The sequence below is a fragment of the Coregonus lavaretus genome (genome assembly GCF_964263955.1).
Source record: "Coregonus lavaretus genome assembly, contig: HAP1_SCAFFOLD_320, whole genome shotgun sequence".
In the NCBI taxonomy this organism is placed as follows: Eukaryota; Metazoa; Chordata; class Actinopteri; order Salmoniformes; family Salmonidae; genus Coregonus; species Coregonus lavaretus.
In genome coordinates, this window is record NW_028159255.1 from 337577 (window position 1) to 353547 (window position 15971).

General features: G+C 44.9%; 1 protein-coding gene across 2 annotated transcripts in view; it reads right to left on the reverse strand.

The window, feature by feature from the left end:
• The window catches only part of slc7a10a (solute carrier family 7 member 10a), a 58650-nt gene that overhangs the window by 2672 nt on the left and 40007 nt on the right, over nucleotides 1-15971 (reverse strand). For both annotated transcript variants that reach the window (XM_084197384.1, XM_084197383.1), the window contains exons 5-9: nucleotides 13437-13590; nucleotides 8537-8660; nucleotides 3069-3172; nucleotides 2624-2720; nucleotides 1353-1502 (exon numbers count right to left, since the gene is read on the reverse strand). In XM_084197384.1, coding sequence (XP_084053510.1) covers nucleotides 1353-1502; nucleotides 2624-2720; nucleotides 3069-3172; nucleotides 8537-8660; nucleotides 13437-13590 — 629 coding nt within the window. The remainder of the gene's footprint in view (nucleotides 1-1352; nucleotides 1503-2623; nucleotides 2721-3068; nucleotides 3173-8536; nucleotides 8661-13436; nucleotides 13591-15971) is intronic.

Genomic DNA, 15971 nt, shown 5'->3' on the forward strand with positions numbered 1-15971 from the left:
CCACTCAGTAATAGAATGACAGTTCATTTCCTGGTTCCTCCACTCAGTAATAGAATGACAGTTCATTTCCTGGTTTCCCACTCAGTAATAGAATGACAGTTCATTTCCTGGTTTCCCCACTCAGTAATAGAATGACAGTTCATTTCCTGGTTTCCCCACTCAGTAATAGAATGACTGTTCATTTCCTGGTTTCCCCACTCAGTAATAGAATGACAGTTCATTTCCTGGTTCCCCCACTCAGTAATAGAATAACAGTTCATTTCCTGGTTTCCCACTCAGTAATAGAATGACAGTTCATTTCCTGGTTTCCCCACTCAGTAATAGAATGACAGTTCATTTCCTGGTTTCCCCCACTCAGTAATATAATGACAGTTCATTTCCTGGTTTCCCACTCAGTAATAGAATGACAGTTCATTTCCTGGTTTCCCCACTCAGTAATAGAATGACAGTTCATTTCCTGGTTTCCCCCACTCAGTAATATAATGACAGTTAATTTCCTGGTTTCCCACTCAGTAATAGAATGACAGTTCATTTCCTGGTTTCCCCACTCAGTAATAGAATGACAGTTCATTTCCTGGTTTCCCCCACTCAGTAATAGAATGACAGTTCATTTCCTGGTTTCCCCCACTCAGTAATATAATGACAGTTCATTTCCTGGTTTCCCACTCAGTAATAGAATGACAGTTCATTTCCTGGTTTCCCCACTCAGTAATAGAATGACAGTTCATTTCCTGGTTTCCCCCACTCAGTAATAGAATGACAGTTCATTTCCTGGTTTCCCCCACTCAGTAATAGAATGACAGTTCATTTCCTGGTTTCCCACTCAGTAATAGAATGACAGTTCATTTCCTGGTTTCCCCCACTCAGTAATAGAATGACAGTTCATTTCCTGGTTTCCCACTCAGTAATAGAATGACAGTTCATTTCCTGGTTTCCCCCACTCAGTAATAGAATGACAGTTCATTTCCTGGTTTCCCCACTCAGTAATAGAATGACAGTTCATTTCCTGGTTTCCCACTCAGTAATAGAATGACAGTTCATTTCCTGGTTCCCCCACTCAGTAATATAATGACAGTTCATTTCCTGGTTCCCCCACTCAGTAATATAATGACAGTTCATTTCCTGGTTCCCCCACTCAGTAATATAATGACAGTTCATTTCCTGGTTCCCCCACTCAGTAATATAATGACAGTTCATTTCCTGGTTTCCCCCACTCAGTAATATAATGACAGTTCATTTCCTGGTTTCCCCCACTCAGTAATATAATGACAGTTCATTTGCTACGGTTTGCTAAGGTGTGCACTAGTGAATAGTTCCCAGATATATTAGCACCAGATATAGGTCTGCTCTACCTTGATGGGTCGTAGCAGGTTGGGTCTCTTCCAGCGATAGTACAGCAGGCCGGCGATGGTCACTCCGTAGGACAGGAAGTTAATGAAGGAGACATAGTTGATCAGGTTGTGAGTCTCTCCAATACACAGGATCAATATGGTGGCGCCACACTGTGGAGGAGGAGGGAAGCAGAGGTCAATTAGTGCACAATAAACTGTCATATACTGTACATGGATGTAACCTACTATAACATTATACACTAAAGCCAAATAGCACAGCCCTGGGGTTAGGGGCTGTAGGAACTGCAGGCCAGATAACATTATACACTAAAGCCATATAGCACAGCCCTGGGGTTTGGGGCTGGAGGAACTGCAGGCCAGATAACATTATACACTAAAGCCATATAGCACAGCCCTGGGGTTTGGGGCTGGAGGAACACCATAACATTATAGACTAAAGCCATATAGCACAGCCCTGGGGTTAGGGGCTGGAGGAACACCATAACATTATAGACTAAAGCCATATAGCACAGCCCTGGGGTTAGGGGCTGGAGGAACACCATAACATTATAGACTAAAGCCATATAGCACAGCCCTGGGGTTAGGGGCTGGAGGAACACCATAACATTATAGACTAAAGCCATATAGCACAGCCCTGGGGTTTGGGGCTGGAGGAACACCATAACATTATAGACTAAAGCCATATAGCACAGCCCTGGGGTTAGGGGCTGGAGGAACACCATAACATTATAGACTAAAGCCATATAGCACAGCCCTGGGGTTTGGGGCTGGAGGAACACCATAACATTATAGACTAAAGCCATATAGCACAGCCCTGGGGTTTGGGGCTGGAGGAACTGCAGGTCAGAATGAGGAGCACCAGGGAACAGTAACCGACACAGACTAATGCAGGCCAGAATGAGGAGCACCAGGGAACAGTAACCGACACAGACTAATGCAGGCCAGAATGAGGAGCACCAGGGAACAGTAACCGACACAGACTAATGCAGGCCAGAATGAGGAGCACCAGGGAACAGTAACCGACACAGACTAATGCAGGCCAGAATGAGGAGCACCAGGGAACAGTAACTGACACAGACTAATACAGGGCAGAATGAGGAGCACCAGGGAACAGTAACCGACACAGACTAATGCAGGGCTGGAATAGGGGTGCACCAGGGAACAGTAACTGACACAGACTAATGCAGGCCAGAATGAGGAGCACCAGGGAACAGTAACCGACACAGACTAATGCAGGTCAGAATGAGGAGCGCCAGGGAACAGTAACTTACACAGACTAGCAGGGCTGGAATAGGGGTGCAGTTTTTCAGGTGGATCATGGCCAACAGGTGGGGCAGGTGACCCTCTCTGGCTCCAGAGAAACACAACCTGTGGAGAAAAGGAGAATAGTTCAGGTGTTTAGGTGTGTGAGCAGTTGGTTGGAGCATGATGCTAGCAACACCAGGGTTGTGGGTTGGATTCCTGCTTGGCTACACCACAGATACGGTATGAATTAATTGTACTGAATATTGCTTTGGGGTTACAGTGTCTCTGTGATGCTTAAACCTCCCCAGCCGCTCCATGTATTTCATCTATTTCCAGAACTAGAGCACTTGATTGAACTTGATTTCAACTAATCATCAAGCCCTTGATCAGGTGAATCAGGTCTGCTGGTACTGGACTTTAACATGAAAGGTCTGGGGGGGTCCCTGAGGACAGGTTTGAGACTCTTAGTACCTGGAAGAAGTGAAGAGATAGCCGTTGATTCCTCCGAATGTAGACAGAGCCACGGAGATAGGCATCACCCAGGAGAACACACCCAGCAACTTCTCACCAAATGTCTAGGTGACAGAGGGGCAGGTGTAGAAAACCATTAAACAATCATTAAACAACCTTTAAAAAAAAACAAAAAAAACAACCACAGATAGTTAACTGTTAAAGAAACAAAATCACATAACCACATTTATTTGTTTATTAGGATCCCCATAAGCTTTTGGAGAATCAGCAGCTACTCTTCCTGTGGTCCACAAAATACACAAAACATAACAAGTATGCGTTCAACACCATAGTGCCCACAACGCTCATCACTAAGCTAAGGACTCTAGGACTAAACACCTCCCTCTGCTACTGGATCCTGGACTTCCTGACGGGCCGCCCCCAGGTGGTAAGGGTAGGCATTACCCATAATCCAAGATGGCATAGCAGTGCGGTCGTGTTTTATGTAGTGTCCTTATGTAAATAGCCTGTTTTTTGGTTTATTTTCGTCTTTTTCGTATATATTTCTCAATCTCACTTTCCATCCTTTAACTAAATATACTTTCCTGCAACCCGCCAATGTGGAACCTCTGGCTGAAACTAGCCAGCTAGCCAGCTAACTAGCTACTTGCTATTAGCCACCGTTAGCGGTCTTCACCATTGTCCGTGGCTGTGGCCTGCACTACCTACCAGCCAGCTCTAGCCTGGACAATTGTCGGCCAGTGTGCACATCGCGCTATCGAGCCAGAGCATATCGGATTTTCTGCCGGAACCACTGAATCACTGGACCTTAACACCGGATCATCACTAGCCAGCTAACTAGCTTCTTGCTATTAGCCACCGTTAGCGGTCTTCACCATTGTCCGTGGCCGTGGCCTGCACTACATACCAGCCAGCCAGCTCTAGCCTGGACTATTATTCGGCCAGTCTGCACTGTCTGCACAGCGTGTTATCGACCCTGAACATATCGGTTTTTCTGCCGGAATCACTGAACCTTTAACACCGTATTCATCTCTACTAGCTAGCTGCAACCAAATGGACGTTTTGTGGTTGGCTAATCAGCCCTGAGTTAGCCTTGAGCCAGGTCCATCTCCCGGCTATCTACCTCTCTGTCAACCGGACGGGACCTCCTAGTGTTGACACGGAGCCCCGCCGATCCAACACGACTGGTCTGCCGACGAAATCGTCTGATGTGGTTACAACAGGCTTCCCGTTACAACGTCGACCACGAAGATCCATCTGCTAGCCCCGGCCCGCTAGCACACGCTAGCCGTGGCCTCTTGCTCGCCAGTGCTGTAGCAGCCCCCGAACTACCTCCGAACTATCCTATTGCTGTTCACCGGACCTTATGATAACTCAGCTATACAGCTGATGCCTGCTGGACTGTTCCTTTTTACGGTACCGCATCCTGTTTATGTTTAGCCTCAGCCCGACATTACCAGCTGTTGTCTTAGCTCTCTCGAATTACACCTGTGATTGCTTTATGCCTCTCTCCCATGTCAATATGCCTTGCTTATTGCTGTTTCGGTTATTTCTTATTGTACTATTTCACTGTAGATCCCCCAGCCCAGCTAAACCTGCCTTAGATAGCTCCTTTGTCCCACCCCCCCATACACGCGGAGACCGACTCAATTGGTGCCTCCAGTGATGCTATCTCTTTCATCGTTACCAAACACTTAGGTTTACCTCCACTGTACTCATATCCTTCCATATCCTTTTCTGTACATAATGCCCTGAATCTATTCTACAACGCCCGGGAAACCTGCCCCTTTTTTTCTCTGTACCCAGCGCACTAGAAGACCAGTACTTAAAGCCTTTAGCCATATCCTTATTCTACTCCTCCTCTGTTCCTCTGGTGATGTAGAGGTTAACCCAGGCCCTGTAGCCCCCCGTATCACTCCTACTCCCCAGGCGTTATCATTTGTTGACTTCTGTAATTGTAAAAGCCTTGGTTTCTTGCACGTTAACATCCAAAGCCTCCTCCCTAAGTTAGAGTTATTCACTGCACACTCCGCCAACCCTTATGTTCTAGCAGTGTCTGAATCCTGGCTTAGGAAGGCCACCAAAAATTCAGAAATGTCCATCCCCAACTACAACATTTTCTGTCTCGATAGAACTGCCAAAGGGGGTGGGGTTGCAATCTACTGTAGAGATAGCCTGTAGAGATCTATCGTACTATCCAGGTCTGTGCCCAAACAGTTTGAGCTTCTACTTCTAAAAATCCACCTTTCCAGAAATAAGTCTCTCGCTGTTGCCGCTTGCTACAGACCCCCTCAGGCCTGAGCTGTGCCCTGGACACCATATGTGAACTGATTGCCCCCCATCTATCCTCAGAGTTCGTACTGCTTGGTGACCTAAACTGGGATATGCTTAACACCCCGGCCATCCTACAATCCAAACTAGATGCCCTCAATCTCACACAAATTATCAACAAACCTACCAGGTACAACCCTAAATCTGTAAACATGGGCACCCTCATAGATATCATCCTGACAAATTTACCCTCTAAATACACCTCCGCTGTCTTCAACCAGGATCTCAGCGATCACTGCCTTATTGCCTGCATCCGTAATGGGTCCGCGATCAAACGACCACCCCTCATCCCTGTCAAACGCTCCCTAAAACACTTTAGCGAGCAGGCCTTTCTAATTGACCTGGCCCGGGTATCCTTGATGGATATTGACCTCATTCCGTCAGTAGAGGATGCCTGGTTGTTCTTTAAAAGTGCTTTCCTCTCAATCTTAAATAAGCATGCCCCATTAAAAAAATTCAGAACTAAGAACAGATACAGTGGGGGAAAAAAGTATTTAGTCAGCCACCAATTGTGCAAGTTCTCCCACTTATAATAATATGCCATTTAGCAGACGCTTTTATCCAAAGCGACTTACAGTCATGCGTGCATAAATTTTTGTGTATGGGTGGTGCCGGGGATCGAACCCACTATCTTGGCGTTACAAGCGCCGTGCTCTACCAGCTGAGCTACAGAGGACCACACTTAAAAAGATGAGAGAGGCCTGTACTTTTCATCATAGGTACACGTCAACTATGACAGACAAAATGAGATATTTAATGAATTTATTTGCAAATTATGGTGGAAAATAAGTATTTGGTCAATAACAAAAGTTTCTCAATACTTTGTTATCTACCCTTTGTTGGCAATGACACAGGTCAAACGTTTTCTGTAAGTCTCACACACTGTTGCTGGTATTTTGGCCCATTCCTCCATGCAGATCTCCTCTAGAGCAGTGATGTTTTGGGGCTGTCGCTGGGCAACACGGACTTTCAACTCCCTCCAAAGATTTTCTATGGGGTTGAGATCTGGAGACTGGCTAGGCCACTCCAGGACCTTGAAATGCTTCTTACGAAGCCACTCCTTCGTTGCCCGGGCGGTGTGTTTGGGATCATTGTCATGCTGAAAGACCCAGCCACGTTTCATCTTCAATGCCCTTGCTGATGGAAGGAGGTTTTCACTCAAAATCTTACGATACATGGCCCCATTCATTCTTTCCTTTACACGGATCAGTCGTCCTGATCCCTTTGCAGAAAAACAGCCCCAAAGCATGATGTTTCCACGCCCATGCTTCACAGTAGGTATGGTGTTCTTTGGATGCAACTCAGCATTCTTTGTCCTCCAAACACGACGAGTTGAGTTTTTACCAAAAAGTTATATTTTGGTTTCATCTGACCATATGACATTCTCCCAATCCTCTTCTGGATCATCCAAATGCACTCTAGCAAACTTCAGACGGGCCTGGACAGGTACTGGCTTAAGCAGGGGGACACGTCTGGCACTGCAGGATTTGAGTCCCTGGCGGCGTAGTGTGTTACTGATGGTAGGCTTTGTTACTTTGGTCCCAGCTCTCTGCAGGTCATTCACTAGGTCCCCCCGTGTGGTTCTGGGATTTTTGCTCACCGTTCTTGTGATCATTTTGACCCCACGGGGTGAGATCTTGCGTGGAGCCCCAGATCGAGGGAGATTATCAGTGGTCTTGTATGTCTTCCATTTCCTAATAATTGCTCCCACAGTTGATTTCTTCAAACCAAGCTGCTTACCTATTGCAGATTCAGTCTTCCCAGCCTGGTGCAGGTCTACAATTTTGTTTCTGGTGTCCTTTGACAGCTCTTTGGTCTTGGCCATAGTGGAGTTTGGAGTGTGACTGTTTGAGGTTGTGGACAGGTGTCTTTTATACTGATAACAAGTTCAAACAGGTGCCATTAATACAGGTAACGAGTGGAGGACAGAGGAGCCTCTTAAAGAAGAAGTTACAGGTCTGTGAGAGCCAGAAATCTTGCTTGTTCGTAGGTGACCAAATACTTATTTTCCACCATAATTTGCAAATAAATTCATTAAAAATCCTACAATGTGATTTTCTGGATTTCTTTCCCTCAATTTGTCTGTCATAGTTGACGTGTACCTATGATGAAAATTACATTGTGGCTGACTAAATACTTTTTTTCCCCACTGTATATGTACATATCTACCTCAAATCACCTCGTACCCCTGCACATCGACTCGGTACTGGTACCTCCTGTATAAAGCCATGTTATCATTGACTCAGTACTGGTACCCCCTGTATATAACCATGTTATCATTGACTCAGTACTGGTACCCAGTGTATATAACCATGTTATCATTGACTCAGTACTGGTACCCCCTGTATATAACCATGTTATCATTGACTCAGTACTGGTACCCCCTGTATAAAGCCAAGTTATCATTGACTCAGTACTGGTACCCCCTGTATAAAGCCATGTTATCATTGACTCAGTACTGGTACCCAGTGTATATAACCATGTTATCATTGACTCAGTACTGGTACCCAGTGTATATAGCCATGTTATCATTGACTCAGTACTGGTACCCAGTGTATATAACCATGTTATCATTGACTCAGTACTGGTACCCAGTGTATATAACCATGTTATCATTGACTCAGTACTGGTACTCCCTGTATATAGCCATGTTATTACCTGGTACCCCTGCACATTGACTCAGTACTGGTACCCCCTGTATATAACCATGTTATCATTGACTCAGTACTGGTACCCAGTGTATATAACCATGTTATCATTGACTCAGTACTGGTACCCAGTGTATATAACCATGTTATCATTGACTCAGTACTGGTACCCAGTGTATATAACCATGTTATTACCTGGTACCCCTGCACATTGACTCAGTACTGGTACCCCGTGTATATAACCAAGTTACTTTTCTGTCTTTCTCTCTGCATTGTTGGGAAGGGCCCGTCAGTAAGCATTTCACTGTTAGTCTACACCTGTTGTTTACGAAGCACGTGACGAATAACATTGTATTTTATTTTATTTATAGATTTATTAATTCTCACCACAGCCACGGCATTAGTTAGGGTTAGGGTTATAGATGCATGCATTCTCACCACAGCCACGGCATTAGTTAGGGTTAGGGTTATAGATGCATGCATTCTCACCACAGCCACGGCGTTGGATGCCAGCAGCTCTTCGGGGGTCATGGAGGAGAAGTATGCGATGTTGGTCAGAGTATAGACTAACGTCACCAGGGGAATGGATATGTAGATAGCCCGGGGCAGGTTCCTATAGAGATAGATATTATTACTGTAGATAGCCCGGGGCAGGTTCCTATAGAGATAGATATTATTACTGTAGATAGCCCGGGGCAGGTTCCTGTAGAGATAGATATTATTACTGTAGATAGCCCGGGGCAGGTTCCTATAGAGATAGATATTATTACTGTAGATAGCCCGGGGCAGGTTCCTATAGAGATAGATATTATTACTGTAGATAGCCCGGGGCAGGTTCCTGTAGAGATATATATTATTACTGTAGATAGCCCGGGGCAGGTTCCTATAGAGATAGATATTATTACTGTAGATAGCCCGGGGCAGGTTCCTATAGAGATATATATTATTACTGTAGATAGCCCGGGGCAGGTTCCTATAGAGATATATATTATTACTGTAGATAGCCCGGGGCAGGTTCCTATAGAGATAGATGTTATTACTGTAGATAGCCCGGGGCAGGTTCCTATAGAGATAGATATTATTACTGTAGATAGCCCGGGGCAGGTTCCTATAGAGATAGATATTATTACTGTAGATAGCCCGGGGCAGGTTCCTATAGAGATAGATGTTATTACTGTAGATAGCCCGGGGTAGGTTCCTATAGAGATAGATATTATTACTGTAGATAGCCCGGGGCAGGTTCCTATAGAGATAGATATTATTACTGTAGATAGCCCGGGGAAGGTTCCTATAGAGATAGATATTATTACTGTAGATAGCCCGGGGCAGGTTCCTATAGAGATAGATATTATTACTGTAGATAGCCCGGGGCAGGTTCCTATAGAGATAGATATTATTACTGTAGATAGCCCGGGGCAGGTTCCTATAGAGATAGATGTTATTACTGTAGATAGCCCGGGGCAGGTTCCTATAGAGATAGATATTATTACTGTAGATAGCCCGGGGCAGGTTCCTATAGAGATAGATATTATTACTGTAGATAGCCCGGGGCAGGTTCCTATAGAGATAGATATTATTACTGTAGATAGCCCGGGGCAGGTTCCTATAGAGATAGATATTATTACTGTAGATAGCCCGGGGCAGGTTCCTATAGAGATAGATATTATTACTGTAGATAGCCCGGGGCAGGTTCCTATAGAGATAGATATTATTACTGTAGATAGCCCGGGGCAGGTTCCTATAGAGATAGATATTATTACTGTAGATAGCCCGGGGCAGGTTCCTGTAGAGATAGATGTTATTACTGTAGATAGCCCGGGGCAGGTTCCTGTAGAGATAGATATTATTACTGTAGATAGCCCGGGGCAGGTTCCTGTAGAGATAGATGTTATTACTGTAGATAGCCCGGGGCAGGTTCCTGTAGAGATAGATATTATTACTGTAGATAGCCCGGGGCAGGTTCCTGTAGAGATAGATGTTATTACTGTAGATAGCCCGGGGCAGGTTCCTGTAGAGATAGATATTATTACTGTAGATAGCCCGGGGCAGGTTCCTATAGAGATAGATATTATTACTGTAGATATCCCGGGGCAGGTTCCTATAGAGATAGATATTATTACTGTAGATAGCCCGGGGCAGGTTCCTATAGAGATAGATATTATTACTGTAGATAGCCCGGGGCAGGTTCCTATAGAGATAGATATTATTACTGTAGATAGCCCGGGGCAGGTTCCTATAGAGATAGATATTATTACTGTAGATAGCCCGGGGCAGGTTCCTATAGAGATAGATATTATTACTGTAGATAGCCCGGGGCAGGTTCCTATAGAGATATATATTATTACTGTAGATAGCCGGGGGCAGGTTCCTATAGAGATATATATTATTACTGTAGATAGCCCGGGGCAGGTTCCTATAGAGATAGATATTATTACTGTAGATAGCCCGGGGCAGGTTCCTATAGAGATAGATATTATTACTGTAGATAGCCCGGGGCAGGTTCCTATAGAGATATATATTATTACTGTAGATAGCCCGGGGCAGGTTCCTATAGAGATAGATATTATTACTGTAGATAGCCCGGGGCAGGTTCCTATAGAGATATATATTATTACTGTAGATAGCCCGGGGCAGGTTCCTATAGAGATACATATTATTACTGTAGATAGCCCGGGGCAGGTTCCTATAGAGATAGATATTATTACTGTAGATAGCCCGGGGCAGGTTCCTATAGAGATAGATATTATTACTGTAGATAGCCCGGGGCAGGTTCCTATAGAGATAGATATTATTACTGTAGATAGCCCGGTGCAGGTTCCTATAGAGATAGATATTATTACTGTAGATAGCCCGGGGCAGGTTCCTGAGATAAGATACATATTTTATACAGTAATATACCAGGTTCCTGTGAAACAGTACATTATATTACAGTAATATCGTACTATAACAGTATATCACAGTAATATGTAGACGGCTGGGGGCAGGTTCCTAAAGAGACCACAGGTAACATATCACAGTAGCATGTCACATATTAAAATGCTGATGGAAATAGCAATGACTTGTAACAGTAAACCCATCAGACAGCAGTGACACAGTCAACTCATCAGACAGCAGTGACACAGATCAGACAGCAGTGACACAGTAAACCCATCAGACAGCAGTGACACAGTAAACCCATCAGACAGCAGTGACACAGTAAACCCATCAGACAGCAGTGACACAGTAAACCCATCAGACAGCAGTGACACAGTAAACCCATCAGACAGCAGTGACACAGTAAACTCATCAGACAGCAGTGACACAGTAAACTCATCAGACAGCAGTGACACAGTAAACTCATCAGACAGCAGTGACACAGATCAGACAGCAGTGACACAGTAAACTCATCAGACAGCAGTGACACAGTAAACCCATCAGACAGCAGTGACACAGTAAACCCATCAGACAGCAGTGACACAGATCAGACAGCAGTGACACAGTAAAGTTACTGAACGTAATTTGAGCATTGGAGGCAATAAGGAAACTGATGCAACATGACCACACGTAAAGTCAATATATTACTGTATGACACCAGGTGCTCTTTCACTCTCCACCACCAGGTGGTGCTATTGGCCATCTGTGTATCTACAGTTCGATGCTTTGAAATCCATGACAGGGAGTGTGCAAGATCACACCTTGGTAGAAGGGTAAAAAATGGGTCTATCCTGATTAAATTGGGACGTAGCCTACATCTAGAGGTCTAGAGGTCTATCCTGATTAAATTGGGACGTAGCCTACATCTAGAGGTCCAGAGGACTATCCTGATTAAATTGGGACGTAGCCTACATCTAGAGGTCCAGAGTACTATCCTGATTAAATTGGGACGTAGCCTACATCTAGAGATCCAGAGGACTATCCTGATTAAATTGGGACGTAGCCTACATCTAGAGGTCCAGAGGTCTATCCTGATTAAATTGGGACTTAGCCTACATCTAGAGGTCCAGAGGACTATCCTGATTAAATTGGGACTTAGCCTACATCTAGAGGTCCAGAGGACTATCCTGATTAAATTGGGACGTAGCCTACATCTAGAGGTCCAGAGGACTATCCTGATTAAATTGGGACGTAGCCTACATCTAGAGGTCCAGAGGACTATCCTGATTAAATTGGGACGTAGCCTACATCTAGAGGTCCAGAGGACTATCCTGATTAAATTGGGACGTAGCCTACATCTAGAGGTCTAGAGGTCTATCCTGATTAAATTGGGACGTAGCCTACATCTAGAGGTCCAGAGGACTATCCTGATTAAATTGGGACGTAGCCTACATCTAGAGGTCCAGAGGACTATCCTGATTAAATTGGGACGTAGCCTACATCTAGAGGTCCAGAGGACTATCCTGATTAAATTGGGACGTAGCCTACATCTAGAGGTCAGGAGGACTATCCTGATTAAATTGGGACGTAGCCTACATCTAGAGGTCAGGAGGACTATCCTGATTAAATTGGGACGTAGCCTACATCTAGAGGTCTAGAGGACTATCCTGATTAAATTGGGACGTAGCCTACATCTAGAGGTCTAGAGGTCTATCCTGATTAAATTGGGACGTAGCCTACATCTAGAGGTCCAGAGGACTATCCTGATTAAATTGGGACGTAGCCTAAATCTAGAGGTCCAGAGGACTATCCTGATTAAATTGGGACGTAGCCTACATCTAGAGGTCCAGAGGTCTATCCTGATTAAATTGGGACGTAGCCTACATCTAGAGGTCCAGAGGTCTATCCTGATTAAATTGGGACGTAGCCTACATCTAGAGGTCCAGAGGACTATCCTGATTAAATTGGGACGTAGCCTACATCTAGAGGTCCAGAGGACTATCCTGATTAAATTGGGACGTAGCCTACATCTAGAGGTCCAGAGGACTATCCTGATTAAATTGGGACGTAGCCTACATCTAGAGGTCAGGAGGACTATCCTGATTAAATTGGGACGTAGCCTACATCTAGAGGTCTAGAGGTCTATCCTGATTAAATTGGGACGTAGCCTACATCTAGAGGTCTAGAGGACTATCCTGATTAAATTGGGACGTAACCTACATCTAGAGGTCCAGAGGACTATCCTGATTAAATTGGGACGTAGCCTACATCTAGAGGTCCAGAGGACTATCCTGATTAAATTGGGACGTAGCCTACATCTAGAGGTCCAGAGGACTATCCTGATTAAATTGGGACGTAGCCTACATCTAGAGGTCCAGAGGTCTATCCTGATTAAATTGGGACGTAGCCTAAATCTAGAGGTCCAGAGGACTATCCTGATTAAATTGGGACGTAGCCTACATCTAGAGGTCCAGAGGTCTATCATGATTAAATTGGGACGTAGCCTATATCTAGAGGTCCAGAGGACTATCCTTACTTGCGTGGCTCGACCACCTCCTCAGTGACGTAGTTCAGGAAGTTCCAGCCGCTGAAGGCAAAGGAGGCCTGGAGGAAAGCCAGAGCTATCTGCCCCACTGACGGGTCCCGTGTGAACTCAAACGCCCGGCTGGGTCTCAGAGCATCATAGTGACCTGGTGTAAGGGAGGGAGGGAGGGAGGGAGGGAGGGAGGGAGGGAGGGAGGGAGGGAGAGTTGTGAATTTACTGATGAAATAACACGCACAGGATACTCCACACACACACACACACACACACACACACACACACACACACACACACACACACACACACACACACACACACACACACTCGTACATACCATTGTCACCAGCCCTCAGTCATCAGGACAGTTTAATCTGGTCATTCTCAGTGTTTTTTCCCCCCTCCTTCTTCTCATTCCAACAGGACGGAAGAGTTGTGACAGCAACTACTACAGTAGTGATTCAACATGTGGCCAGACCGAGAGAACAGACCTCCAGTAACTGACGGTGCTGCTTGTTAGAATCTGGGACATTATTCCTTATCCAGACAGACTAGTTCCTGACAGAGAAATCACACAGTAGGGCTGATGGCAGATCTGGCCGTATCACGTATTCAGTAGGGCTGATGGCAGATCTGGCCGTATCACGTATTCAGCATCACTTCAGCTCTGAGAAGATTTGGACACACGTAATGGATGGAGCTCGTTAGCCATTATTCCAGAAAAGACTGTTCCCTGACTCTGCCTTGCCATTTGAAGAGGTCATGGGTTGTGAGACAGAGCCGACAGTAGGACTGATGTGATATTTAAAAGGGAGCCGTGCTCGGCTCACACTGTGCCTCTCTCTCTCTCTCTCTCTGGTTTCTACGATTCCTTCCTATGTCAGTCTGGAAGATTAGCTCAGACAACAGTCCTGCTACTGGGATACACAGTCAGGTCACGATTAGCTCAGACAACAGTCCTGCTACTGGGATACACAGTCAGGTCACGATTAGCTCAGACAACAGTACTGCTACTGGGATCCACAGTCAGGTCACGATTAGCTCAGACAACAGTCCTGCTACTGGGATACACCGTCAGGTCACGATTAGCTCAGACAACAGTCCTGCTACTGGGATCCACAGTCAGGTCACGATTAGCTCAGACAACAGTACTGCTACTGGGATACACAGTCAGGTCACGATTAGCTCAGACAACAGTCCTGCTACTGGGATCCACAGTCAGGTCACGATTAGCTCAGACAACAGTCCTGCTACTGGGATACACAGTCAGGTCACGATTAGCTCAGACAACAGTACTGCTACTGGGATACACAGTCAGGTCACGATTAGCTCAGACAACAGTCCTGCTACTGGGATCCACAGTCAGGTCACGAACACTGTTTCTCTGGCTGCCTAAAATCCAGCCCAAACTGGACGAGGTCCACTGACTGTACGATAGGGCCACTTTAAGTCATTTGAACCTGGTGCTCCTCCAATGTCTGTATGTTTGATTCAGGTCACGAACGCTGCCTCTCTAAGGCCTTAATGCTCAAATCAGTTTGGTGTTTCAAATCCGTTTTGGAATCCTGACTGTCCAAACAACAAGTTTTTATTTATTTTATTTAACCTTTATTTAACCAGGAAGGGCTCATTGAGATTTAAAATCTCTTTTTCAAGAGCGTCCTGGCCAAGATAGGCAGCACCAAGTCATTACAAAAAATTACAGACAGACAACATGAAAAACTACAAGTAATCTAGTAAAAAACCATTCATGAATTCACAAGAATATAACAATATCAAAAACAGCAAATTAAAAACATTGACAGGTCAGGGAATCAGCCTCAAAATCCTTCATCAGAGATTTAAAAACACCAATCGGGACAAGTTCTTCCAGTTTAAAATTATTTTGTAAGGTGTTCCAAGACGATGGCGCAGAGTACATAAAATACCTTTTACCAAATTCAGTTCTGACATTTGGAACAGTTAGCAGGATAAAGTCCAGTGAACAAGTTACAAGTGACCAAATCAGATGTGTGTGTGTTCAGACAACAGTCATTTGCTGACGTGGCTACGCTTGTTGTCATGGTAATGGCGGGTGTGTGTGCAGTGGTGTTGGCTGATTGGTGGTGGTGGTGCTTCCTGTTCACTCAGAAGTTGTTGTGTAGCAAGCTAAGGTTAACGACAATGCCTGCCATGGACGTTTCTCAGTTGCTTTGCATGTTCAAAATCATGGTGAAAGAACACTTTTAAAGCCTCAAAGGATAAGATGATTCAACTTTCAAAACAAGTCCCTTTTGGCTAACCACACATTAAACTAGCTATCTAGCTAGCTGTTTAGTTTGCTAGCACACATTCACTCATTTGTTCGTAAATAATGAACAAGCTAGTTAGCTACCACATGTTCTGGTCAAACTGTCAACAGAGTAACTAGCAATTGACAAAATATGGCCAAAACTAAAAACCACTTGAGGGCTAACAAACCAGATTTGACCGTTCAGACAAAAGTCGCATGGCCAGGAATCTGATTTGAATCTGATTTCAAACCACTATGAA